The sequence below is a fragment of the Lepus europaeus genome, chromosome 6 (genome assembly GCF_033115175.1).
Source record: "Lepus europaeus isolate LE1 chromosome 6, mLepTim1.pri, whole genome shotgun sequence".
NCBI lineage: Eukaryota > Metazoa > Chordata > Mammalia > Lagomorpha > Leporidae > Lepus > Lepus europaeus.
In genome coordinates this window covers 13,151,494-13,177,336 of record NC_084832.1, presented here as the reverse complement: position 1 = coordinate 13,177,336, position 25,843 = coordinate 13,151,494, and the positions used below count along the sequence as shown (strand labels likewise).

The 25,843-nt window shown below is 42.5% G+C and overlaps 1 protein-coding gene across 1 annotated transcript in view; it reads left to right on the top strand.

The window, feature by feature from the left end:
• The window catches only part of TM9SF2 (transmembrane 9 superfamily member 2), a 65,942-nt gene that overhangs the window by 15,501 nt on the left and 24,598 nt on the right, over window positions 1–25,843 (top strand). The window contains exons 2-10 of the mRNA XM_062193987.1: window positions 2,469–2,536; window positions 4,639–4,732; window positions 10,939–11,066; window positions 15,388–15,517; window positions 17,355–17,479; window positions 18,294–18,405; window positions 19,764–19,843; window positions 20,448–20,556; window positions 24,490–24,622. Of these exons, the coding sequence (XP_062049971.1) occupies window positions 2,469–2,536; window positions 4,639–4,732; window positions 10,939–11,066; window positions 15,388–15,517; window positions 17,355–17,479; window positions 18,294–18,405; window positions 19,764–19,843; window positions 20,448–20,556; window positions 24,490–24,622 (979 nt within the window). The remainder of the gene's footprint in view (window positions 1–2,468; window positions 2,537–4,638; window positions 4,733–10,938; window positions 11,067–15,387; window positions 15,518–17,354; window positions 17,480–18,293; window positions 18,406–19,763; window positions 19,844–20,447; window positions 20,557–24,489; window positions 24,623–25,843) is intronic.

The window sequence follows — 25,843 nt, the reverse complement described above, 5'->3', positions numbered from 1 at the left end:
CTGTATATTGACTGTGACCCATCATGTCAGGTGAAAAGTTTCAGATTTTGAATTTTTGGTTTAGGGTTGCTTAACCTATGTGTGCAAAGGCTAATAATGTCTCCCATTGTGTATCATGAATGTTGAATGAAAATTTTAGTGGATGAACACCATAGTTAGGCCTTCTCTGTTCTAAATATCATTAAATTTATTTATCATTAAATTATTTCCAGATATATGGTACATTATGAATGTTTTTTTGTTTTTGTTTGTTTGTTTGTTTTTGACAGGCAGAGTGGACAGTGAGAGAGAGAAAGAGATACAGAGAGAAAGGTCTTCCTTTTGCCATTGGTTCACCCTCCAATGGCCACCGCGGCCGGCGCGCTGCGGCCAGCGCACCGCGCTGATCCGAAGCCAGGAGCCAGGTGCTTCTCCTGGTCTTCTATGCGGGTGCAGGGCCCAAGGACTTGGGCCATCCTCCACTGCACTCCCAGGCCATAGCAGAGAGCTGGCCTGGAAGAGGGGCAACTGGGACAGAATCCGGCACCCCAACCGGGACTAGAACCCAGTGTGCCGGCGCCGCTAGGTGGAGGATTAGCCTGTTGAGCCACGGCGCCAGCCCATTATGAATGTTAACTCGTTTACCTTCATATCCCTATGATAATAACTACTATTTTTCCCATTTTGCAGAAAAACTGAAGCACCTATGAGGATACTGACATGAAATAAGTTGACCAAAGCTGCCCTGTTAATGCTAACACTGGGATTAGAACGCAGGTGATCTGGCACGAGTCTGCTCTTGCCCGCTGTGATTTGCTGCTTTTCCAGTGGCAGTGTACTACTAGTTTGTCTTAATTGTGTATCAGATGTCTCCTCTTTGAGGGATGTTAGCAAGTATAGAGGACTGGTGACAGCACTGACAAGCAAGATCAGAATGCTAGGCATAGCTTTATGCCATTCCAGGTAGTCTGATCAGAGTCAGGAAGCAGCCGGAGCAGTCTGACTGTCCCAAATAGCTAGCTTCTGTTAGCTCCGAAAGTGCTTCAGGGCAAAAATGACTTGCTGCCGCCTTCAACTAATGAATTCTGTCATGAATAGCAGTGAGCTTTTGAGGATGGATCAATGTTATTGGTCTTACGAAATTTCATCTACACCTGGGAGAAATTTTGGAAGCTTCAAAAGGAAGATGTAGCTTTAAATTATCCTGTATCTCCTATGAGTTTAATAACAGCTTTTACCCCCCTCTCCTGCTGCTGAACTCTGTCTGATCCTGTAAGACTGTGTGGTTCATTCTCAAACTGATCAAAGCAAGTCCAGTAAGGCTAGACCATGTGGTCTTCCTCTGTCTTCTGTTTGCTTAGGAGTATATAAGTGTGGATAATATTTCTACTATGACAAATCTGGAAATTCCTGACCAGTTTGGCAGCCTTTCTTGGTTGTTGTGAGGATGTTTAAATAAAATATTTGTATACTGCACAATAATGAATTTGGAAACCAGATTTGTAAAAACAGCATATAGGGTTGGGCATTTGGCCTAACGTATAGGATGCTGGTTAGCAAGTGTGCATCCCTTATCTTAGTGCCTCGATTGATGCTCCTGCTGTACCACGTGCTAGGAGGCATCGGTGGTAGCTCACACAGTTTGCTCCCTGCCGCCAATGTGGGAAATCTGGGTTGAGTTCCTAATTACTGGCTGCTCGTTTTGGCAGGGGTGACCCAGACCTGACCAGCTCTTACGAGCATTTGGGGAATGAACCAGTGGGAGGTAGCTTGCTCTGTGTTTCTCTCTCTCTGCCTTTCAAAAAAGAAAAGCAACAACAACAACAACAAAAAAAAAAAAAAACAGTATCAGGTGTGATGAATGTAATGAATGCTTTTAGTTAAAATATCTTTATTTTTTAATATAAAATTTAGGAGTTAAAAAACATTTTAAAAATATTGGATGCTGGGGCTGGCACTGTAGCACAGAAGGTTAAAGCCCCAGACTGCAGCACCGGCATCCCATATGGGTACCAGTTCAAGTCCTGGCTGCTCTAATTCCAGTCCAGCTCTCTGCTATGGCCTGGGAAAGCAGTAGAGGATGGCCCAAGTCCTTGGGCCCCTGCACTGGCATGGGAGACCTGGAAGAAGCTCCTGGCTTCTGGCTTTGGACCAGTTCAGCTGTGGCAGTTGTGGTCATTTGGGGAGTGAACCAATGGATGAAAGACCTCTCTCTCTGGCTCTACCTTTCTATAACTCTGCCTTTCAAATAAATAAAACAAATCTTTGAAAAGAAAGTATTGGAGGCATTTGCAACTCTGAAAGTTGTTTTATTTTAAATGCATATAAATCCACTCAGTGAACGGATTTTAAAAGAATTATTTAAAGTAGATTGGATGTTATGAAGTTTCACATTTCAAACACATCAAATTTTTTTTTCAATTCTGTGTATGACTTAAGGCTTTCTCTCCAGTTGTTTGTATTCTGATTATATGTTTCTTCATTTTCAGGCTGAAATAGAACTGTTTGTGAACAGACTCGACTCAGTGGAATCTGTTCTTCCGTATGAATACACAGCGTAAGTTTTTCAACTTGGTTTTATGTAAGATTTTATGTGACTCATCTGAACTTTGAACATTTAGAACTTTGCTTTCTTCACAGTTGTGGATGAATTTGTATGCATTTTTGAATGTACGCAGCCTGAGAATGTTTTTACAAAAGTATACTCTCTACTTTCAGGGCAGAGTTAAAATGTGACACTCATTTTCTTTTGCTTTGAAACACCAGCTACACCGGTGGATTTCCTTTTTTATCTGGACAAAAAAACATTTTCTTAAAAATTTTTAATTATAAAAAACTTTCAGGCCGGCGCCGCGGCTCATTAAGCTAATCCTCCGTCTGTGGCGCCGGGACCCCGGGTTCTAGTCCAGGTCGGGGCACCGGATTCTGTCCCGGTTGCCCCTCTTCCAGTCCAGCTCTCTGCTGTGGCCCGGGAAGGCAGTGGAAGATGGCCCAAGTGCTTGGGCCCTGCACCCCATGGGAGACCAGGAGAAGCACCTGGCTCCTGCCTTTGGATCAGCGCGGTGCGCCGGCCGCAGTGTGCCAGCCGCAGCGGCCATTGGGGGTTGAACCAACGGAAAAGGAAGACCTTTTTCTCTCTGTCTCTCTCTCACTGTCCACTCTGCCTGTCAAAAAAAAAAAAAAAAAACCTCATGTATTTTAAAGTAAAATACTTATATCCCGCATAATCAGCCCCCAGAAATGACTTAGACTTTTATGTCTACTTTTCCTCATTTTTTCTTTGAGTATTCTTATGTATATAACCACATTTATGCATTTTTGTTTGAAACAAAAGTAGGTTCATACTGCTAGATTTGATATGAGTTTTATTTTGTGGTTATCTTTCCAAGTCAGAGTATAGCCCCTTCGTTCTTTTTAGTGGCTGCCCATTATTCCATTGTAGAGTTCCCATGTGCTATTTGTTCTGCCAATTCTCAATTTATAAACATAAATTATTTCCAATTTTTTAGTACTATGAAAAATGCTGCATGTATATCATATCATGTATCATTTGATAAGTGTATTCCATATTGTAAATCAGTTTCCAAATTTTAGTTGGCTTAGAATTTCTGTGCTATTTAAAGAGTTTTAGAATAAAGTGTGTTTGCCGTAGAGAAAAGCATTACACTCAAAAGTAAGGCTATCCCCTGAGAATTCATAATCCTAAATATATAGGAGAGCACAAAATTGAATGAATGAACAGATCATAGTTTGTATAACTTTTGGAGACTTAACATGCTTTTTCTAGTGTGTGTTTGTTCTGCTAAGTAAATAAGTTCTATTTAAATCTTAGAAATATTCTTAGGAAAGTCAGTGGATCTGCGGTATCTAATAGATGGAATGTCTTTATTTGGAGTCTCCCCAGTCTCACTCAGTCTTTTATCACCTGAGATTGACTTTCCTTTTTGGAATCTTACTAATGTATTGCCATTTCTGTCCTGGGGTCAGGTACTCCTCATAGTATTCCTGGGTGAACACAGGACTGCCCTTTCATTTTCTATGGCAATGCTGAAATTACACTGTAATGTTTGAACAAAAGTGCATTAAAATTGGTTAGTAATACAAGGGAATTATAACACGGAGAGAATCTTACAGGTGCCTTGGATAAGTGTTCTCCACAACTCTGTCCTCAGAGTGTTTAGCCAAAGCATTTCTTATACTAGGATGTGCTGGGCAGTATATTGGGATGAGACAGAACTCTAGGTACACTTAGTAGATCTTCTTGAAACGTCATTTTTAAGTAAAGATATGGACTGGAAAGTTATAACGAAAGGAGATAAAGCATGCAGAATTCATTTGAAAAATGATGTAGATAATTTTATCATTGGAATAAACAGAAATCAATTAGAAAATGTGTCAGTTTTTAAAATTCTGTAATTTACATGTTAGTAAAAGAATACTAGGAATCAGAGTATTGTTAGGTGTAATTTTCGGGGGTATTTTTGTTTTGTTTGGGGGACATGTGGTACCTGGGACTTGGTATGAATGTGTTTTTCATCTACCTGCTAGAGCTGCTAGAGTGACCAGCACCTCATCTGCTCTGGAGATTGGCGGAGTATTTGCTATTTCCTTGTTCCCTCTTGTGTTTATGTGACCGCTTAAATATTACTCTTACTCCAGGTTTGATTTTTGCCAAGCATCAGAAGGAAAACGCCCATCTGAAAATCTTGGTCAGGTGTTATTCGGGGAAAGAATTGAACCTTCACCATACAAGGTTTGTATTTAATATTATACAGAAATTAATTACTTACAGTATCCTTTTGTTTTTTGATAAAGTGAGATAACTCTAGCCCTCATGGTGAAAGAGGAACTCATTCTCTTTTTGCATCCAGGAATAATTTCTTAAAATCACAGTTTAGAAGGATCCTTGTCCTTCTTACAACGTGTCCCAGATAAGGCTGTTTTAGTGAACATACAGCTGGTGTTACATGATAAGGTGATGGCCTGAGGACTGTGCTCAGACCCCTGCCCACCTCAGAGAGCCTAGAACTGTGCCTGCCAGGCATGAGCCGTGGTCTCAGCTGCTCTGTGTATCCTGCCTCCTCTTTGCAGCAGTATCTGTTGATTTCTCTGTTGGCAGGTATAAAGCTGCCTCTGTTTCCCCATTGCGTTTTCAGGAAGCCAGTCTTTCTGTTTTGACCACTGGAAGTGTATTTGGAACACCTTTGATACATTTTTCGGACATCAGTTAAACTAAGCACAATATAAAATATTCTCTTCACATATATTCCATCGTCTCCCAGAATTGCTTCTAAATCTATCACCTTTAAAGCCTGTTCTTGCTGCACATTGCATAGTCCCTTGTTCATTTTAGATCTGCCCTTCTGCTGCACCCAGAACAGTTGTCTTTCTCTTTTAGAAAGATAACTGTGTATCACCATATCCAGATTAAATGGTGCAGAAGAGTAGAAAATGAAAAGTGAGTCTCTTCCCTTTACAGTTTCTTTGGATTCACTTGTTCATGTTTAAACATAGTTTTCTGCACTTTGCATTTTCACTTAACTCTCTACCATGGGCATCTGTCCCCACAGAACATTGATTTTAGTAACTGTAACCTCACCCCAGGTTCTATTCCCTAGCTTGTCAGCTGCCTTTCCTGGCTTCCCTCCTGGCTTCTGGTCCTGTTTCCTGTGGCTTAGACCTGCTCTCAGCACTTCCCTACTTTCTCATTCAGGACACGGCCTCCCCAGGCTCCCTTGGCTCTTCATTACATGGAGCACGTGTCTGGCAGATGCCCATACCTGAACTAGTATCACTGGCTCTCCCCACACCTGCATTGTGGGAAAAAGACATATCATCATGCAAGCTTAATCCACTGCGAATGTGTGCTTTTCAGCCATTGATAGATCTTAGTCTAATATTATAATCTGGAATTTATCCTGAAAATATCAGTTTTAAACTGTTTTTGGAGAGTAGATTTTAAGGTCTAATGGGATGAAGTCACTGGGGAGGAAGGAACTTGGTATGGACTTGAGAGTATTTAGCAGGCCATGCATAGTAGTTGTGTACCATCTCGTGTGATATTTTGAAAGTTACTGCCTTTTTTTATAGCAGAGGGTGATTTTCAGGGATATTTACTTAATTGTACAAGCGAAGTCAATACTCTAATGATATCTCAGCCCCATCTTTCTGTTCATATGTGCCTTGACCTTAAGAGATGGTGAGAGGGAGCACATGGGTAGTGTGCCCAGTGAACATGAAGAACAGGAATCATTAGTGAACAGAAAGCCCATAACACCCAGCCGTAAACACAGGGAGAGCCAGCACAGTGTTCCAACTCAGAGGGAGGTTCACTCAGTGAACCCATTTATTGACTATTATCTCTATGGTAGACATGGGATATGGCAGTGCCCAAAACAAACATCAGCCCTTGTGGGTCTTCTCTTCTGATGGGAGAAGGAGAAGTCAATTACTGAAGTAGTTCGATGAAAGAACTGTTGAAAATAAATCAGGGGTGAGGATAGAGGAGTTAACAAAAATGGTTTCATGTTATTTGAAAGAGAGAATGTTTCCCAGTTGCCTGCAATAGCCACTACCCCAAATGCACACACAGCCAGGGATAGGCCAGGCTGGAAGCAGGAGCTCCCAAGCTCAATTCAGGTCTCATGTAGGTGTCAAGAACCTGAGTCCTTGAAGCATCACCTGCTGCCTCCCTGTATACCTGTTAATAGGAAACCTGTGGGGCCGGCCCTGTGGCGTAGCAGGTAAAGCTGCTGCCTACAGTGCTGGCATACCCCATGGGAGTTGGTTGAGTCCTGGCTGCTCCACTTCCAATCCAGCTCTCTGCTATGGCCTGCAAAAGCAGTAGAGGAAGACCCAAGTCCTTGGGCCCCTGTACCTGTGTGGGAGACCTGGGAGAAGCTCCTGGCTCCTGGCTTCAGATTGGCCCAGTTCCAGCCAGTTGTGGCCATTTGGGGAGTGAACTAGAAGATGGAAGACCTCTCTCTCTGCCTCTCTGTAACTCTGCCTTTCAAATAATAAATAAATACATTTTTTTAAAAATAAGAAACCTGAATGGAAGTGTAAGGGACAGGACTCAAACCTGCACTCTCATTTGGGATGCAGAGGCCTCAAGCGGCTTCGTAACTGCTACCAGCCTTAGAATTTGCAGTTTTACATAGACTTACTAAGAAGATGATATTTAAAATTTTTAATTCAGAAAAACTCCCTAAGAGGTGAGTAAAAGACCTGAAGCAGGGGCCGGCGCTGTGGTGCAGTAGGTTAATCCTCTGCCTGTGGTGCTGGCATCCCATATGGGCACCAGTTCGGTCCTGGTTGCTCCTCTTCCAGTCCAGCTCTCTGCTGTGGCCCGGGAGGGCAGTGGAGGATGGCCCAAGTGCTTGGGCCCTGCACCCTCATGGGAGACCAGGAGAGGCACCTGGCTCCTGGCTTTGGATCAGCGCAGCTCCAGCAGTTGCGGCCATTTGGGGAGTGAACCAACAAAAGGAAGACCTTTCTGTCTCCCCCTCTCACTGTCTGTAGCTCTAACTCTCAAATAAAATAAATAAAATCTTGGGGAAAAAAAAAACAAACCTGTAGCAAGTGAGGGAGTAAGCCCTGGGAATGCCTGGGAGAAGGTGTTCCAGGTGAAGAGACTAGCAAATGCATCTGGTTCCTGAGTCTGCGTGCTTTCGTTTTCCCATTTTCTACTTTTAAAATATGAACCTTTAGTGTTCATGTAAGGTTAAAAATGTCAAGTAATGGTACAAGTATTATTATATAAACAGAAAGATCAGTGCAGCCCAAATTAGCGTCTTGGCTGGCAGGTGGCAGCAGCGGGCTGCATTCACACGTTCACTTCTGAGCTGATGAATAGCAATTGGTTTAGGAATGTTAATAAATAATTTACAAAGGAGTGGACTGGGGCAGGCATTGGCTTTAGTGTTTAAGATTTTTGCATTCCACATCCTAAGAGCCTGCTAATGCAGACCCTGGGAGGCAGCCCTGATGGCTTGGGTGGTTGGGTTCCTGTTATCCACTGGATTGCATTCCTGGCTCCCTGCCTCCTGGCATCTTGAAGACATTTGGGGAGTGAACCAGTGGATGAGGGTACACTCTGTGTCTGCCTCTGAAAAGTGGACCGCTTAGAAGTGAAACATATATAACACTTTGCTGACTATAATAAAGCTTGAATTTATTAAAAATACACAACTATAGGCCGGCGCCGCGGCTCAATAGGCTAATCCTCCGCCTAGTGGCGCCGGCACACCGGGTTCTAGTCCCAGTCAGGGAGTCGGATTCTGTCCCGGTTGCCCCTCTTCCAGTCCAGCTCTCTGCTGTGGCCAGGGAGTGCAGTGGATGATGGCCCAAGTGCTTGGGCCCTGCACCCCATGGGAGACCAGGAGAAGCACCTGGCTCCTGCCATCGGATCAGCGAGATGCGCCGGCCGCGGCAGCCATTGGAGGGTGAACCAACGGCAAAAGGAAGACCTTTCTCTCTGTCTGTCTCTCTCTTTCACTGTCCACTCTGCCTGTCAAAAATAAAAAAAATAAATAAATAAAAATACACAACTAGGAAATAGATACGTAACTTTCTTCTTCAGAATGGTTTTAAATAAACAAATCAGAAATTGTGAAGTAGTACCAAGAGTTCACATGGAAATTATTTTTTAAATAAGACAAATTCTTCCTGATATTCGAATGTAAGTTTTAAAGAAGATTATTTATTTTGAAAGTCAGAGAGAGGGAGAGCAGAGATCTTCCATCTGCTGGTTCACTTTCCAGATGCCTGCAGCAGTGCTGAGCCAGGCTGAAGCCAGGTCTCTCATGTGAGTGACAGGGACCCAAACATTTGGGCCATTTTCCCCTGCTTTTCCCTGGCCATTAGCAGAGAGTTGGATCAGAAGTAGAGCTGTCAGGACACTTAAAAGGTGCACCTGTGGGATACCTGCATTGCAGGTGGCGAATTTACCAATTGAGCCACAACACTAGCCTGTGAATGTCATAGTTTTATACAAGCTTTTTTTTTTTTTTAAGATTTATTTATTTATTTGAAAGGTGGTGTTCCAGAGGTCTTCCATGCACTGGTTCACTCCCCAGATGGCTGCAACAGACTAAGCCAGGCCTATCCGAAGCCATGATCCTGGAGCTTCCTTTGGGTCTTCCACATGGGTGCGGGGGCCCAAGGACTTGGGCCATCTTCTACTGCTTTCCCAGGCCATAGCAGAGAGCTGGATCAGAAGTGGAGCAGCCAGGTCCCGAACCAGCACCCATATGGGATGCTGGCACTGCAGGCGGGGCTTAACCCCCCACACCACAGTGCCAGCCCCAACAAGTTGTTATTTTTATATATTGGATGAATCTGTAGGGTTTTTTTTTTGTTTGTTTGTTTTTTGTTTTTGACAGAGTGGATAGTGAGAGAGAGAGACAGAGAGGAAGGTCTTCCTTTTTGCCGTTGGTTCACCCTCCAATGGCTGCTGCGGCCGGCGCATCTCGCTGATTCGAAGCCAGGAGCCAGGTGCTTTCCTGGTTTCCCATGGGGTGCAGGGCCCAAGGACTTGGGCCATCCTCCACTGCCTTCCCCGGGCCATAGCAGAGAGCTGGCCTGGAAGAGGGGCAACCAGGATAGAATCCAGCGCCCCAACCGGGACTAGAACCCGGTGTGCTGGCGCCGCAAGGCGGAGGATTAGCCTGTTAAGCCACAACGCCGGCCGAATCTGTAGTTTTTAAACTTAGTTTTTGAAAAATTGCCAATTTTTATTTCAACTGTGCTTGTAAATAAGATTCTTAAAGTTTACCATTTGTGGTTTTTTGTTTTTGTTTTTGTTTTTGTTTTGATAGGCAGTGTTAGACAGTGAGAGAGAGATAGACAGAAAGGTCTTCTTTCCATTGGTTCACTCCCCCAGTGGCTGCTGCGGCTGGCGCTGCACCGCTCTGAAGCCAGGAGCCAGGTGCTTCCTCCTGGTCTCTCATGCAGGTGCAGGGCCCAAGCACTTGGACCATACTCCACTGCCTTTCCAGGCCACAGCAGAATGCTGGACTGGAAGAGAAGCAACTGGGACAGAATCTGGTGCCCCAACTGGGACTAGAACCTGGGTGCCAGCGCCGCAGGTGGAGGATTAGCCAAGTGAGCCACGGCGCCGGCCTACCATTTGTGGTTTTTTTTTATTATTAGGGTCCAACCAGTTTTTGAAATTTTGCGTTGTGAGAACCTGATTTTTTTTCTAAGCTTTATTTGAAAAACAGAGTGAAAGAGAGATACCAGTCTTCTGTCCACCAGTTCATTCCCCAATTGCAGGCAAGAACTGGGCCTGGGTCATTGCCAGGAGCCAGGAACTCCATCCACATCTCCCACGTAGATGACAGGGTCCCAAACAGGCCATCATCGACTGATGCCTTTCCAGGCACATCAGCAGGAAGCAGCATTGGAAGCAGAATAGCCAGAACTTGAGCCAGTGCTCTGATAGGGGATGCAGGTGTTTCCTGTGGCAGCCTAATGTGAAATTTGGCTTTTTCTTACCTCATCCTATCTGCTATTCAGTGCTGAATCTCTATCACTTGGCACTTAAGGAGTGCGTTTCTCATTATTTATCAAATCTTTGAACATAAAGATTGGCTTATTAGAAAGCAGTCAACTCCAGAATTTCTATAACATGACGGTGAGATATTACTTGGAAAGACTGATAGTCTACCTGTTGGTTTTTTTGTTCTTCTAGGACTCAATTGCATTTAAGAGGTAGAACGATTGAAATTATTTAAGAAGAAAAATCTGTCGAAAGAAAAATTAATGACTTAAGTTTTTAGAGAAATAAAATTGAAATTGAAAAATGATTGAGCTATGAGGAATTTGAAAATGTTTATTACCAATATGAATGTGTTTAAGTAATTTACTGAGCCTAGTGTGTACTTTTACTCTGTGTTACTGTTGAAGGGCCTGGGTATTTTTTCTTAATTTGCTTTCCACTTTTTTTTTTTAACACAGTTTACATTTAATAAGGAGGAGACCTGTAAGCTTGTTTGTACAAAAACATATCACACAGAGAAAGGTGAAGATAAGCAAAAGTTAGACTTCCTGAAAAAAAGCATGTTACTGAATTATCAGCATCACTGGTAAGACACGAGCGTTTGGATGTTTGACTTTTCTGTGCAAGATGAAACTGCTGTTTAAAGGACTATTTAAATGACTATAACATAGAGCAAATCAGTTGATTTCCTTTTCTGTCACTAGTAGTAGTATCATGAAGTAGTGGCTTTTGCTTGCCAGGGGATTGTTGAAGGTAATGTCATCAAATAAGAGGCCATGTTTTGCCTCTGCCTGGGTGGCTGTAATACTTTGGGTAGGTGGACCTGATATGTTGGTGCATCTTTGGTTCATGTGTAGTCAACAGGAGCGTGCTGTGCTTTAGGGAAGGGCCTAGGTCAGTTTTCCAGAAAAACGCACAGGGCGGGGAGTTGTATTTTATACTCCCCATGGGGCGGGGAGTTGTGGGGCATGAAGAAATGTTCATAGAAAACAAATTTAACTTTTTGATGTTGGATAAATAAGGTATACTTCAGATACAACACTGATATTTTGCTTAACCTGGCTTTAATTTTGCCACCATGGTGTATGTAACTTTAACAAATTCTGTACCAGTTTGTGTCAAAAATCAGCAAGCATTTAAAACAGTTCTGTTTTGTGGTGGGCATTTAGTCTGGCGGTTTAGAAGCCCATTTCACCAAAAAAGCACCTCTGTTCAATCCACACCTCAGGCCCCTGCTATTGCAGACCCTGGAAGCAGGGGTGGTGGCCCAGGTAATTGGGCTCCTGCCATCCACACTGGCAGACCCAAGTTGAGTTAGCTGTTAGCTGTAGCGCAGTACCAGTCCTTGCAGACAGTTGGGGAGGGAACCACTGGATGGGAGCACATTTCTCCCTCTCTCCCAGTCTCCTCCTCTCCCCCTCCCTCCCTCCTTCCATTGCTCCGCCTCTGAAATGAATAAGTAAAAATAAAGCCTATTTTTGCTTCTAAAGTAGCAGGTATTTACACAGTATTCAAACACAGAATATTTTTGAAAGATCCTAAACCCACCCCTTGGCTTGCAAATCGCTGAGTTTTACATAGGGTCAGAGTTTACGTGTGCTTTGCCTTCCTCCCACACGTGCGAGCTCCTGAAGCAGGTGGTCTGTGTCCTTGAATTTCTGTCGGAATCTCAGAGTGAACTTTTGGCTCTCCTCAGGGACGTTCCGAGCCGTAAGTCTCAGTTCAGAAGGGACCAGGTCCTGTGGGTGGAGTCTCTGTTCCCTTCTCTTGCCAGGGTTCTTCCCTCTGCCTCCCACTGCCATATATAAAGAGCAGAAAAACAGCCTTGGCTCACCTGCCTGTCCGTAAACTCATTGTAGGTGCTTCCACAGTCTTTTTTTCGCCAGACCTGGGTAGTGTGTGCTTAAACCGCCCAGGAGGAAGTTCCCCACAGCATGCGGGACTGTTAGAAGAAGGAGGAAGGAATGGGCACTTTGAGAAACCTGCGTTAAAGGGGGGTGTCGTGCAGCAGGTTACCCTTGCTGCTTGGCACATCAGTGCCTCATACTGGAGTTTCAGGTCAAGTCCTCGCTTCTCCTCATCCAGTCCAGCCCTCTGCTCTTGTGCCTGGGGAGCAGCAGATGGTGGCGTAAGCACTTTAGTGCTGCCACCTGTGTGGGAAACCCAGATGGAGGTCTTGGCTCTTGGCCTCGTCTAACTTAGCCCCATCTATGGTGGCCTTTGGGAAGTGAATCAGTGGATGGAAGATCTCTGTCTCCGTCTTGCCCTTTCTGTCATTCTGCCTTTCAGATAAATAAATATTTTTTAAAAAAGAAAAGGAATTTGCCATCACTTCTCTCCCATCTGACCCTCACTGCAAGGAACTTTTTTTTTAAGATTTATTTATTTATTTATTTATTTGAAAGTCAAAGTTACACAGAGGAGAGAGAGAGAGAGGTCTTCCATCCGATAGTTTACTCCCCAGTTGGCCGCAATGGCCGAAGCTGCGCCCATCTGAAGCCAGGAGACAGGAGCTTCTAGGTCCCCAGCGAGGGTGCAGGGGCCCAAGGACTGCCCCGGAAGTGGAGCAGCCAGGTCTTGAACTGGCGCCCATATGGGATGCCAGCACTGCAGGTGACAGCTTTACTGGCTATGCCACAGCGTTGGCTCCTGGACCATCTTCTACTGCTTTCCCAGGCCATAGCAGAACTGGATCAGAAGAGCAGGTGGGACAAGAACTGGTGCCCATATGGAATGCTAGCGCTGCAGGTGGAGGCTTAGCCCACCACGCCACAGTACCGACCCGTTGGCTGCAATATTTCTAAGTACTTCATCCCAACATGGGTTATTGCATTCTGATCAGAACCTTTTGGAATTAATTTATTGGGAAAATGAGTCATCAAAACAAAACTCGATTGGCAGAAGTGTTCCAAATGGAGTCCGTGGAGGTTAGAGGGGAATAATGGAAAGGAGCCCCTAATAGTAAAAAGCTGGAACTGGTCACTCAGCTTGCGTCCTTGCAGTGCCTCTTCCCATACGCGTTTCCTGCTGTCAGAGTGGAAATAGACGATTTTTAATTTTTTTGATGTTAAAAATTCAAATAAATACTATTCTCTAACTTAAGAAAGTATTTCAAGAGGTTTGCTATTGTCATTGTATTTTAATGTGTCCTATAACTAGAAAAAGGCTATTATGTCAAAGAATTATATAAATTTAAGATGTTTGCTTAAAAAACTAAATTGTTCCTAATTCCTCATTCTGTAGATAGTACTGTAACTTTTATGTAGTACTTTCTCTTTGATATACTATAAAGATATTATGTATTACTAGTATGTACTTATTGATTAAACTACATTCTCAATCTAAAAAAAATTTTAACTGAATCTTTAATCCTTTAAAAATTGAATTGTTTATTTTATATGGCATTGATTTTATGCTTCTAATATTTTATAGTCTTTTCATTGGAGTTAGTAGCCTACTGGTTATAATAATAAGCAACTTAATAGTATAGGTGATATTAAAGTTTAGTACATTGGGTACTATTAAATAGCATTTAAATGTAGTGAGGCGTGTTTTATTGGGTCATGAATGTACGCATTTGGTGAATATAGAATCATAATTTTACTTCCTAAGGCTTACATTAATTAAGAAATAAAACATGCCCTGGAGTGTTGTCTTATGACTATAATTTAGTTAATATATTTTACTAATTTTTTTATTGGTATCCTGCAGTGTGCTCTGGGCATAGGGGACCACATGCTCAGACTTTAATATAGTTATAAATGCTGTAGCACTTTTACTTTTGTCCTTTTTCAGCAAAGTTCTGTTGCACTGTACAGTTTGAGAAAGATTTGATTCTCTAGCTTTGTAGCAGTATTTCTTTTAGAGATAATTTGAATTTATAATTTCAATAAATACTTTAAGTTTTCACCTTTTTCATCTGACCCTCTAATTAAATATTTTCTTATATCAATTATATTTATTTTTAAAGATTATTTATTTATTTGAAACAGAGTTAGAGAGAGAGAGATCTTCCATCCACTGGTTCACTCCCCAAATGGCCGCTGCAGCCAGAGCTGGGCTCATTGAAAGCAAGGAGCTAAGAGCTTCTTCCAGGTCTCCCAAGTGGGTGCAGGGACCCAAGTGCTTGGGTCATCTTCACTGCTTTCCCGGACAAGGAGCTGGATTGGAAGTGGAGAGCTGGGACTCAAAGTGGTGCCCATATAGGATGCCAGCACCACAGGCGGAGGCTTTACCCACTCTGCCACAGTGCCAACCCCCAAATATTTATTTATTTATGTATATGAAATACAGAGTGAGTGACTGAGAGATGCCTCTTCAGTCAGGAACTCATTCTAGTTTCTCATGCACATGGAAGAGACGCAAGCACTCCACGCATCGTCTGCTGCCTTTCCAGGAGCATTAGCAGGAAGCTAGATCAGAAACAGAGTAGATAGGATTCAAACCGGCACTCTGATATCGCATGCAAGTGTTCCAAGTAGTGGCTTCACCTGCTGTGCCACAACACCTCCCCTCTTCCTTTTCTTGAAGTAGTTAACTGTTCTAAAGGAATTAGAAATAGTGGTTTGTAGCTGTTAGGAACCTTGAATGTCAAACTAAAGGTAGATTATGCTTTGGTGTCTAGATAATGTCATTCAATTAGCAATTACGATTAAGTTATAAAACTTTCTATGTACACTTATAGTTTCAAAGAGGCTTAAAGTTCTTTTTATCACTATAGTGTATCAGATATTAGCATAATGTCATTACTTTTTGAAATACCACATTTCATTTTCATATACATTCTTTTTGATTTTTGGAATCATGGGCATTTAGACTGGAATTTTACAGTGTGATGACAGTGATTTGGGCAGTCACTCTTAGTCACGTTTATCCTCTTCTAACCTGACTCTGGTTTCTGTGCATAGGATTGTGGATAATATGCCTGTAACGTGGTGTTACGATGTGGAAGATGGTCAGAGATTCTGTAATCCTGGATTTCCTATTGGCTGTTACATTACAGATAAAGGTCATGCAAAAGATGCCTGTGTTATTAATGTAAGTTTATAATGAATTTTGAGCCACTTTTTAAAACACGGTTTTTGATGGGATTTAGTCTTCACCAGGACAGAAATAATTGCATGAGGATATTTCAGATGTTTTGAAGTACAACTACTTAGATCTTAAACTTAGAGTAGATTAATCAGCAAAGTTAACTCTGGAGTTAAAATAATTCAGATTCAGTTCAAAATTTACTGGGAGTATCTGTTGTTTCCTTCCTTCCTTCCTTCCTTCCTCCCTTCCTCCCTTCCTCCCTTCCTCCCTTCCTCCCTTCCTCCCTTCCTCCCTTCCTCCCTTCCTTCCGGCAGAGTGGACAGTGAGAGAGAGACAGAGAGAAAGGTCTTCCTTTTTGCCGTTGGTTCACCCTCCAATGGCCGCTGAGGCCGGCGTCTTGCAGCTGGCGCAAGAGCCAGGTGCTTCTCCTGGTCTCTCATGGGGTGCAGGGCCCAAGGACTTGGGCCATCCTCCACTGCACTCCCTGGCCACAGCAGAGGGCTGGCCTTGAAGAGGGGCAACTGGGACAATCCGGTGCCCCAACCGGGACTAGAACCCGGTGTGCGGGCGCCGCAAGGCGGAGAATTAGCCTATTGAGCCACGGCGCCGGCCGTATCTGTTGTTTTCTAAGAACTTTCTTTGTTCTAGCTCTATTAAAAGTTAGATTCTTATAGACACTTATATATACATACATACATCATATATAAATTACATTATATGTAATTAGCTATATTAAAAGTTAGGTTCATACAAAATATATACACGCATACATACATAAATATATATATATATGTACAACTTAGGTATGTATATGTAGTGGAGGGTCAAAAAGACCTCAGTGTAAGTTTGTGAAATTTATTGCAAAAGTTTGGTGATACATTTTGTTTAAATTCCTGTATGTCTCTGAGGGTATTATTTTTTCATTTGAAAATGGCTTGATGCAATGGAGACATTAATGTAGAAGTAGAAGGTAGGTACAGTTATTTGTGGATATTAAAACAAATTTTGTTTTATCAGGGCAATCAGTTTTAATCTCTTACTGGGTATGAACTGATAGAAGTTAGTATGAGCTGGATCATGAAACTAGTTATATTGGTTAATGTTTTTGTGGAACTTGACCCAAGACAATTAAATAATTTAAGTTGTTATTGGTGTTGTACAAAGTTACAAACTTCCAGGGCTGACACCGTGGCTCACTTGGTTAATCCTCCGCCTGCGTCGCTGGATCCCGTATGGGCACCAGGTTCTAGTCCCGGTTGCCCCTCTTCCAGTCCAGCTCTCTGCTGTGGCCTGGGAGGGCAATGGAGGATGGCCCAAGTGCTTGGGCCCCTGTACCCGCATGGGAGACCAGGAGGAAGCACCTGGCTCCTGGCTTTGGTTCGGCGCAGCGCTGGCCGTGGCGGCCATTTGGGGGGTGAACCAACGGAAAGAAGACCTTTCTCTGTCTCTCTCACTGTCCATAATTCTACCTGTCAAAAAAAATAAAAAAAAATAAAAGCTACAAACTTCCTTGGAGGAAAAGTATTTAAATATGTAAGATTTAGCATGCTTATAACAATATTTTACATTTTATTTTGTTACTTTCACTATAAATGAAAAGGTAGAAAATAGTAGATTTATGTTCTTTTCAACAGTATTCGTTATATTTAATGTGAAAATTAAACTTTAAGAAGCATAATTCTTATCTTCCTCAGTTAATTTTTGACTTGTAAAAAGCTTAAGCTTAAAACTTAGATATTTTAATGGGGATAAGTTTTCTTCTTATAGCCCATTTTTAGGTTTTATGTTTTGACTCTTATAGCCAAATTTTCTGCCTTTAACTTTAAGCTCTTTTCCACAGTCAGAATTCCATGAAAGAGATACATTTTACATCTTCAACCATGTTGACATCAAAATATACTATCACGTTGTGGAAACTGGGTCCATGGGAGCAAGATTAGTGGCTGCTAAACTTGAACCGAAAAGGTAACTATACAAACAGATAAATAGTAAATAAATATAATTGAAATGTAGGCCCAAAAAATAAGTATTTTGGGCCCAATTAGTTTGTTCCTTAATCATTATTCTGGCATTTCAGGATTGATTTTAGTAAAACTCCCTTTTGCATGGTTTCTTTCTGAGTTACAAGATGTTCAAAGAAACCATAACTAATATAATTTTCCTGTCCTGGAATTGGTCAAGCCAAGATGCTCTTTTGTTTTTCAGTCAGGAAGTTTTGACAGTGTTCCTGTTTGTCAGTGGGGGTGGGGAACGTGAGTGATTGTCAAAGGTTCTGAGTACTGCTGTCATGCCTGAAGCCCGTGTGCCGTCTGACGTGCCAGTACCTGAGCCATTGAGAGAGCATCTCTTGGGGTTTCCAGTTTGTTAGCCTGAAAGTAGCGCTCAGTGGTGAGATCCGGTTCTGATTGGATGTCCTGTGACTTTGCCTGCCATTGAGTTAGCCATTTCCTCCTGTCCCTGGTGGTAAATAAATGCATGCCATAGTGAGATGCCAGTTAACTGAAAGACCCTCACTTACTTTTTGTAACTAAAAAGAGCATAGTAAACTCTATATTGCAGAAGTTTCTTTAAAATATTAGGCATATACTTATAACTAAGCCTATTATTTATATAAAGTGAATAGTTGTGCTATTAAATGTGACATGATTAATTTCATCATTTAATTATTTAATTAATGTCAGTAGCATTGTGAAATATATTCAAAATTTCTAACCTTTATTCTGAATGGTTTTTTAAGCCATACTTTTTCAGTATCTTTCCAAAATGTTTCTTCCCTCAGCTTCAAACATACCCATATAGATAAACCAGACTGTTCTGGACCCCCCATGGATATAAGTAACAAAGCTTCTGGGGAGATAAAAATTGCCTATACTTACTCTGTTAGTTTCCAGGTGAGTTTGTTTTTATCTTTAGTATGACTGAAATTGATTTTAAATTTGTACTACTTATACTAATGATTAAGTTAGCTGAATAGGTATGCTTTTGATGAGCTGATTTTTGGAAGAGTTTGTCAGTCCACCAAACAACATACATCTTAGGGATGGGTGTTGAGCCTGGCCATTGAGATTCTGGCTGGGTCACCTGCATTCCATACCAGAGTGCCTGGGTTCGATGCCTACCTCCAGCTCCTGACTTCAGCTTCCTGCTAGTGTGGACTCTGGGAATCAGTGGTGATGGCTCAAGTGGTTGGGTTTCCACCACCCGAGTGGGAAACTTGGATTGAGTTTCTAGCTCTTGGCCTCGGCCCAGCCCCAGCCATCATGGACATACACAGAATCAACTACCAGATTGGGGGGTGGGGAGGGTGTATGAGCGCTCTCTGTCTCTGTTCCTGCCTCTCACTCGCTCTCCCTCCTCACCTCCCGGTTTTCCCTACCCTTCTCTCATCTATGTTTCTCTGTCTCTCTGCCTTTGAAATGGTTTTTTTCATAAGAAGGTAAGGGAAATTGGAGAATTGAGTCTGATTTGTATTAAACATACATAGAAGACAAAAGGGAGAAAATTGGTTCAGGGGAGGGTATGAAAATGTCAAAGATACATACAGAAAAGCATTTGGGAAAATACTACCATTTTTAATCCAAAGTTAGGATTTAGCAAAAACTTGAATGGAGTTTCCAGTTGGTAGATTTTCTTTGGAAATTGAAGGCAATGTTTTCATCAGTGGAGAAGTTTCTTAGGAGGCAAGTACAGGTTTGTTGTGAAAACCTTAGGCAATATTCCACCTGGTTTTCAAAACTTGTTTTGGCAAGCTAACAGAGTTGTGACATTTACTGTTCCTATATGGTGTTCAATTTTGTGAGCCCAGTGCAGTAAGCAGCGTGTATTTCTAGGTATTAAGAGCGCAGTGTGAGTGAGTGGTCTTTGCCAGATGCTCTGTGTGCCTGGGTTATTAGGACTTGGTGGTTTTGTTAGCTGTCTGAAAGGCATTAAGAGTAAGCTATATTTATTTTCTGAGGGAATCAAATACAGCTCTAGATTTTGACATAGAGTATAACCCTTTACTAGTTGTAAACACTGTATGTAGTTATTGGTAGGAAGGCTTATGTTTTGTGTTTGCTTATTGCCTAATCTCATCCTGATTTCTGCTAGACTTGAGTAAATCTCTAACTCTGTACCTCATATCTGACAAGTTATGAGAATTAGAAATTATAGTCATGCCTGAATGGAAGAGCAAGCTGTGAATGGGAGCTCTCTGGTTCTTACTGCTTGGTGAGCAGATGCTTGAAGCCTCTTTTCCTCTCTCCCGTAGGAAGATAAGAATATCAGATGGGCGTCCAGATGGGACTATATTCTGGAGTCCATGCCTCATACCCACATTCAGTGGTTTAGGTAAGAGTGCAGAGTTAGTCTGCTTTTTGCCTTCTGCTTACTCTGCCCTTTGTCCCTGGGACGTTTCATTTACTCTTTAATCCCCTTTAGTGTATTCCAAAGTCTGGACTCGGGTTCAGATCCTGGCTTTGAGTCATGGAGTACGAGTCAGAGCAGACCCCTCAGTTTCTCGGAGTTTGTGTCTCTATCTAGACGTCCTTAGCTCCTAAGATACTTAGTCCATGGGTTGTTCTGAGGCTTGAAGAACACAGTGGTGAGCGTCTGAGAACAGTAAGCTCCCCGAGGCGCCAGGCCGGTCTTTGCCGATTCCTTGCAGCTTGTGCTGCGGTGATTTGGGCGCAGTGGCTATTAATAAAGTTGACTGTGGACAAAAAAATTCTAGTTCTAAACATTGTATACTGTGTGATAAGTGTATAAAGTTACATATTTACTAGAAGGAAACATGCAAAAACACAACTGTTAAATTAGATGAATTTTTTAGTAGTTTGATTTTGGTTTTCATTAATTCTGCTTTAATGTTACTCAGTAAAAAACTTTAAAAAACTTTCTTGAACTGATCCAAAGATTAAGCTACAGATTTACTGTGACATGCTTGTTCCTGCAGCATAATGAATTCTCTAGTCATTGTCCTCTTCTTATCTGGAATGGTAGCTATGATCATGTTAAGGACACTGCACAAAGATATTGCCAGATACAATCAGATGGATTCCACGGTGAGTAGAAACATTTTAACTAACTAGTGTTTAATTTGCCAAGCACAATTTTTATTGTTTCTTTTGAAAAAGTTGAAACAATAGCTTTAGAGTCTGCTTTTTAAAGTATTCTTCTCAAACGTTACCTTGTATTCACATTTTCAAATGAGAAAGTGGGTTGTAAGAATTGCTCTTCTCGCTGGCGCCGCGGCTCAATAGGCTAATCCTCCACCTTGCAGCGCCGGCACACTGGGTTCTAGTTCCACTTGGGGTGCCGGATTCTGTCCTGGTTGCCCCTCTTCCAGGCCAGCGATCTGCTGTGGCCCGGAAGTGCGGTGGAGGATGGCCCAAGTCCTTGGGCCCTGCACCCACATGGGAGACCAGAAGAAGCACCTGGCTCCTGGCTTTGGATCAACGTGATGCGCTGGCTGCAGTGGCCATTGGAGGGTGAACCAACGGCAAAAAGGAAGACCTTTCTGTCTGTCTCTCTCCTCTCTCACTGTCCACTCTGCCTGTCAAAAAAAAAAAAAAAAAAAAAGAATTGCTCTTCTCTAGAAATAGTCACCACACCATTCAGTGCTGAGCTATTCATGGGGTCCTCTGTGTGGGCAGATGGGTGCACAGCTACAGCCCTGCCACCCCCCTCACCCAGGTGCCATCCCCTGTCACAGTCTCTCCCTAGCACACATCCAGAGTAAAAGGACTTTCCTGATATTATTGAACAAAAAAAATGAAGTATGAAATAATGTGTAATATAAGATTAAGGAAAAAGGTGTTTGCACACATTTCCTTACAGGTTGGACTATCTGCAGTTAAAACAAGAACCTTGTGACGTTGGTTTACTCCAAAGAGGGGATCTTACTTTCTTCTAGGAAAATTTTTTTAAGTTTTTTTAACTATTAAAATCAAAATTAGTCCTTCTTTTACTCTCTACTTAAGTAGGTATTTCACAGAGGCAGAGGGATCTGTTTGTCAGTCACCCCAAAATGATCAAGTCTTGTTTGATCTGTAGAATTCCACAACTCCCCTTCCCCCCCTCGTTTATGCTAATACAGGATATAATTTTATGCAGTCCACTTGGAGCCCATGTACATTTTTTTTTTTTTTTTGACAGGCAGAGTTAGATAGAGAGACAGAGAGAAAGGTCTTCCTTCCGTTGGTTCACCCACAAATGGCCACTACGGCCAGCATGCTGCACCGATCTGAAGCCAGGAGCCAGGTGCTTTCTCCTGGTCTCCCATGCAGGTGCAGGGCCCAAGCATTTGGGCCATCCTCCATTGCCTTCTCGGGCCACAGCAGAGAGCTGGACTGGAAGAGGAGCAACCGGGACAGAACCAGCACCCCAACCAGGGCTAGAACCCAGTGTGCCGGCGCCACAGGTGGAGGATTAGCCAAGTGAGCCACGGCGCCGGCTGCCCATGTACTTTTGATAACAGTTCAGTTCATACATGCCTTGTAAATGAGCAGATACAGTCTAATTCCCACATGTATGAAAATATTTTGTGCCAGAGGAAGAAAATATTTTGATTTTATGATTGTCTTAATCATACAATTATCCGTGTTTCAAATTTCAATTGGTTTATATATTTTATATAATATATTTATATTTGTAAATTATAAGAAAAATATAAACATATATTAGCAAGGGGATTGTCTGCTACTTGCAAGGATAGGAGTTTGGGAATTGGGAGGAGGGACATGGATGTACCCAGGGGTACTGTTAAAACAGAAGCTGAAACAGTGAGCAGGGCCACATCCTGAAGGATTTACAAGCTGTGCAGTTTGAAGGTCATTAAGAAGCTGTTGAATTTGAAGTAGCAGGAACTTGGCCAGACTTAGGTTTTAGGAAAACCACTTTGAATGTTATAAGGAGAATCATTCAGCAAAACTGGAGGCATATGTTGTGGTATAGCAGGTTAAGCCTCTGCCTGCGTTGTTGGCATCCCATATTGGGTGCTGGTTTGAGATCTAGCTATTCCACTTCTGATCCAGCTTCCTGCTAATGTACCTGGGAAAGCAGCAGAAGATGGCCCAAATGGCCCTGCACCCCAGTGGGAGATCCAGAAGAAGCTCCTGGTTCCTGGCTTCCGCCTAGCCCAGCCCCAGTCATTGCGGCCATCTAGGGAGTGAACCAGCAGATAGAAGATCTCACGTGCACGCACTCTCTTTCTCTCTGTCTCTCCTACCGTCTCCGTAACTCTCCCTTTCAGATAAATAAATAAAAAAAAAAAAGTTGGAGGCACAGAGACCAGTTGGAAGGCTGTTAGAGAGTCCCTAAGACAGGATGGTGAAAGCAAGGAAGGAGGGAGGAGGACAGTTAAATACTGAGGGGTTCTGAGAGAGGTGGAGTGGAGCTGATTGATTGTTGGCTGCGGGGTGTATACAGTACAAAAAGTCAGTGAAGTGACCTTCGGTTCCTGGCTTCTGTATTGAGGGTTGAGCAAAATGGAGCCAAGGGCAGGAACAGACAGGTTTCCTGGTATGCAGTAAACAGGTCTGATGTGATGACATGAACCAACAGGGTTAGTGGAGGTCCTGTGGATATATTTTGGTGGTAGACCTATAGGATCTATAGGACTTATTAAAGGGTTTTATGTGAGACATGGAAAAAGAATCATAAACTGCAAGGACTGAGAGCTTTAAAGATGGAGACCAGGGGAGGCTGGAGGAAGTGCAGAGTTAGGCAGCGAGAGAGAATCAGTTGAGTTGCAGATGATTGTGTTCAAAATGCCTGTGATAAACAGATGGATCTCCTGACTAGATACTTGTATATGTCTGCAGCTCAGGGGTGCTGTTTGGGCTGCACACACTTATTAATATGCTTACAGCTGAGCTCACTGTACTAGCTAATTAGCTATCAGAACAGATATATATTTGGTTTTGGAGATTAGTAACTTTAACTTGAAAGGGTAGGGTGATTAAAAATTAAATCATGAAGTTGGATCATGAAGCTTTACTTAGACTAGTGCAAGGTAGGAATCACAGTGTCTTTTAAGCTTCTTAATAGCTCTGTTTGTAACCTGTGAAATACAAAACTCTTTAAAAGGGATTCAAGAAGGCCATAGAAAGCTCCGTGAGTATAAAGTTGTATTCCTCAAAAATTATAATAGATATTAACATACATAAGTTAAATTTTTTTTTTCTGGGGCCGGTACTGTGGCATAGCAGGTAATGGCCCTGGCATCCTATATATGAGCCAGTTTAAGTCCCGGCTACTCCACTGCTTTTTTTTTTTTTTTTTTAATAGATTTAATTATTTATTTGAAAGTCAGAGTTAAACAGAGAGAGGAGAGATAGAGAGAGAGGTCTTCCATCTGATGGTTCACTCCCAATTGGCTGCAACAGCCGGAGCTGCGCGGATCCGAAGCCAGGAGCCAGAAGCCTCTTCTGAGTCTCCCATGCAGGTGCAGGGGCCCAAGGACTTGGGCCATCTTTCACTGCTTTCCCAGGCCATAGCAGAGAGCTGGATCAGAAGTAGAGCAGCTGGGTCTCGAACTGGAGCCTATATGGGATGCCAGCGCTTCAGGCCAGGGCGTTAATCCACTGCGCCACAGTGCCAGCCCCTACTCTACTTCTGACCCAGCTCCCTGCCAATGTGCCTGGGAATGCAGTGGAAGATGGCCCAAGTGCTTGGGCCTCTGCACCCATGTGGAAGACCTGGAAGAAGCTCCTGGCTCCTGGCTTTGGATTGGACCAGCTCCAGCCTTTGTGGCCATTTGGGGAGTGAACTAGCAAGTAGAAGATCTTTCTCTTTGCCTCTGCCTCTCTGTCTTTGTCTCTGTATCTGTAATTCTTTCAGATAAATAAATATTTTTTAAAAAGTTAGTGGCAAATGGAATTAAAAAATAAGTTCATTTAAAAAAATTTTTTTCTGTAACTGTGTATTTAGCAGTGGATAAATTGGTTGTGTTGGTGGTAGCTTATGGCAGTTGTTCTGATTTCGTTCCCTTTCAGGAGGATGCCCAGGAAGAATTTGGCTGGAAGCTGGTTCATGGTGATATATTCCGTCCTCCAAGAAAGGGCATGCTGCTGTCAGTCTTTCTAGGATCCGGGACACAGATTTTAATTATGACTTTTGTGACCCTATGTAAGTATAAAGTGAAAATTTTAAAGTAAAAAATACTTAAAATACTTTTTCAAAGTAATTATTTGAAAACCAGTTTTCCTAGTTACATGAGGTACCTGGGCTACTTGGTTTCTGAGAGTCCTTTGGGCTCTCACAGTCTGTGCTGTGACTCTTCAGTGATTTGAGCACAGGTTTGCAATGGCCAAAGGCTGACATTGTGCCTCCTCTCAACTCACTGAAGATCAGTGATGCCTTTGTTGTGGTAGCACTGAGCTGGACGTGAAGAACTGAGTATGGGCAGCCTGGTCACTCACCCAGCCTCCACGGGAAGGGCACTTGGGTTAGGATTGCAGAACATTCTGGCTTCCCCTGAGAGGGAATGGGACAGGGAGCTTCCCATAGCTTTTTCCCATGGGAGGGGTTTAGGAAAGACGACCTATCAGTTGTCAGGGAAAACCTTCCTGAATATATATGTCCTCCTTGTGCCACCTGAACAGCTCCAAAAATTTTATTCCTGGAATTGTTGTCAGATGATCGTTGTTGTGTTTGTTAGCAGACTTCACTTAAAGGTGTCCGTCAGCCACAGCAGTAGTTCTGCCTTCTGGGCCTGTAAATTCCACAGTCTTCTCAATTTCCTAATTGTAAGAATAATCAATGTTTATGAAAAGGGTTTTCTAAATTTATTTTATTGATGTCTACCACGAATAAGCAGTAACAAATGAATTTTACTGGAAGAATTCAGAAACAGCTGACCTTTAATAATTTTTAGTGAACATTTGTTCTGATGTTTGATTGCACATTGAAAAAAAATCATAATTATTTTATGTAAGTAAAATTGTTTCAGATTTTTATGATGGGATAATCTCTATAAATGGTTTACAAAGAGCATCATCACTTCCAAATGTCTAGCACCTAAATGCTTTTGGGAGTTGCTGGTTTGCACCTTGGGGCCCTGTTTGAAGACCGACTGGAACATTTTTTACCTACTGACAAGGAGATGGCATCTCTGATAGGTAGAGCTAGAATTTGCCAGTGTATTTACTGAAGGGGTTAGTTTGGGAGAAGGTGTAAAAAGAAGTTTGGATGCAGCCAGAAGATAGCACCAAGGCACCAGATGCCAGCAGGCTAAGAAATGTAGGGCAGGATGGATGCTTAGAGGTAAAGTTCTGCTTTAAAATGTTACGAGGAACTGCTCTGCCACTGTCTAGACCTTGTTGAGGACTGCTAGAAAGAAAACTTTTA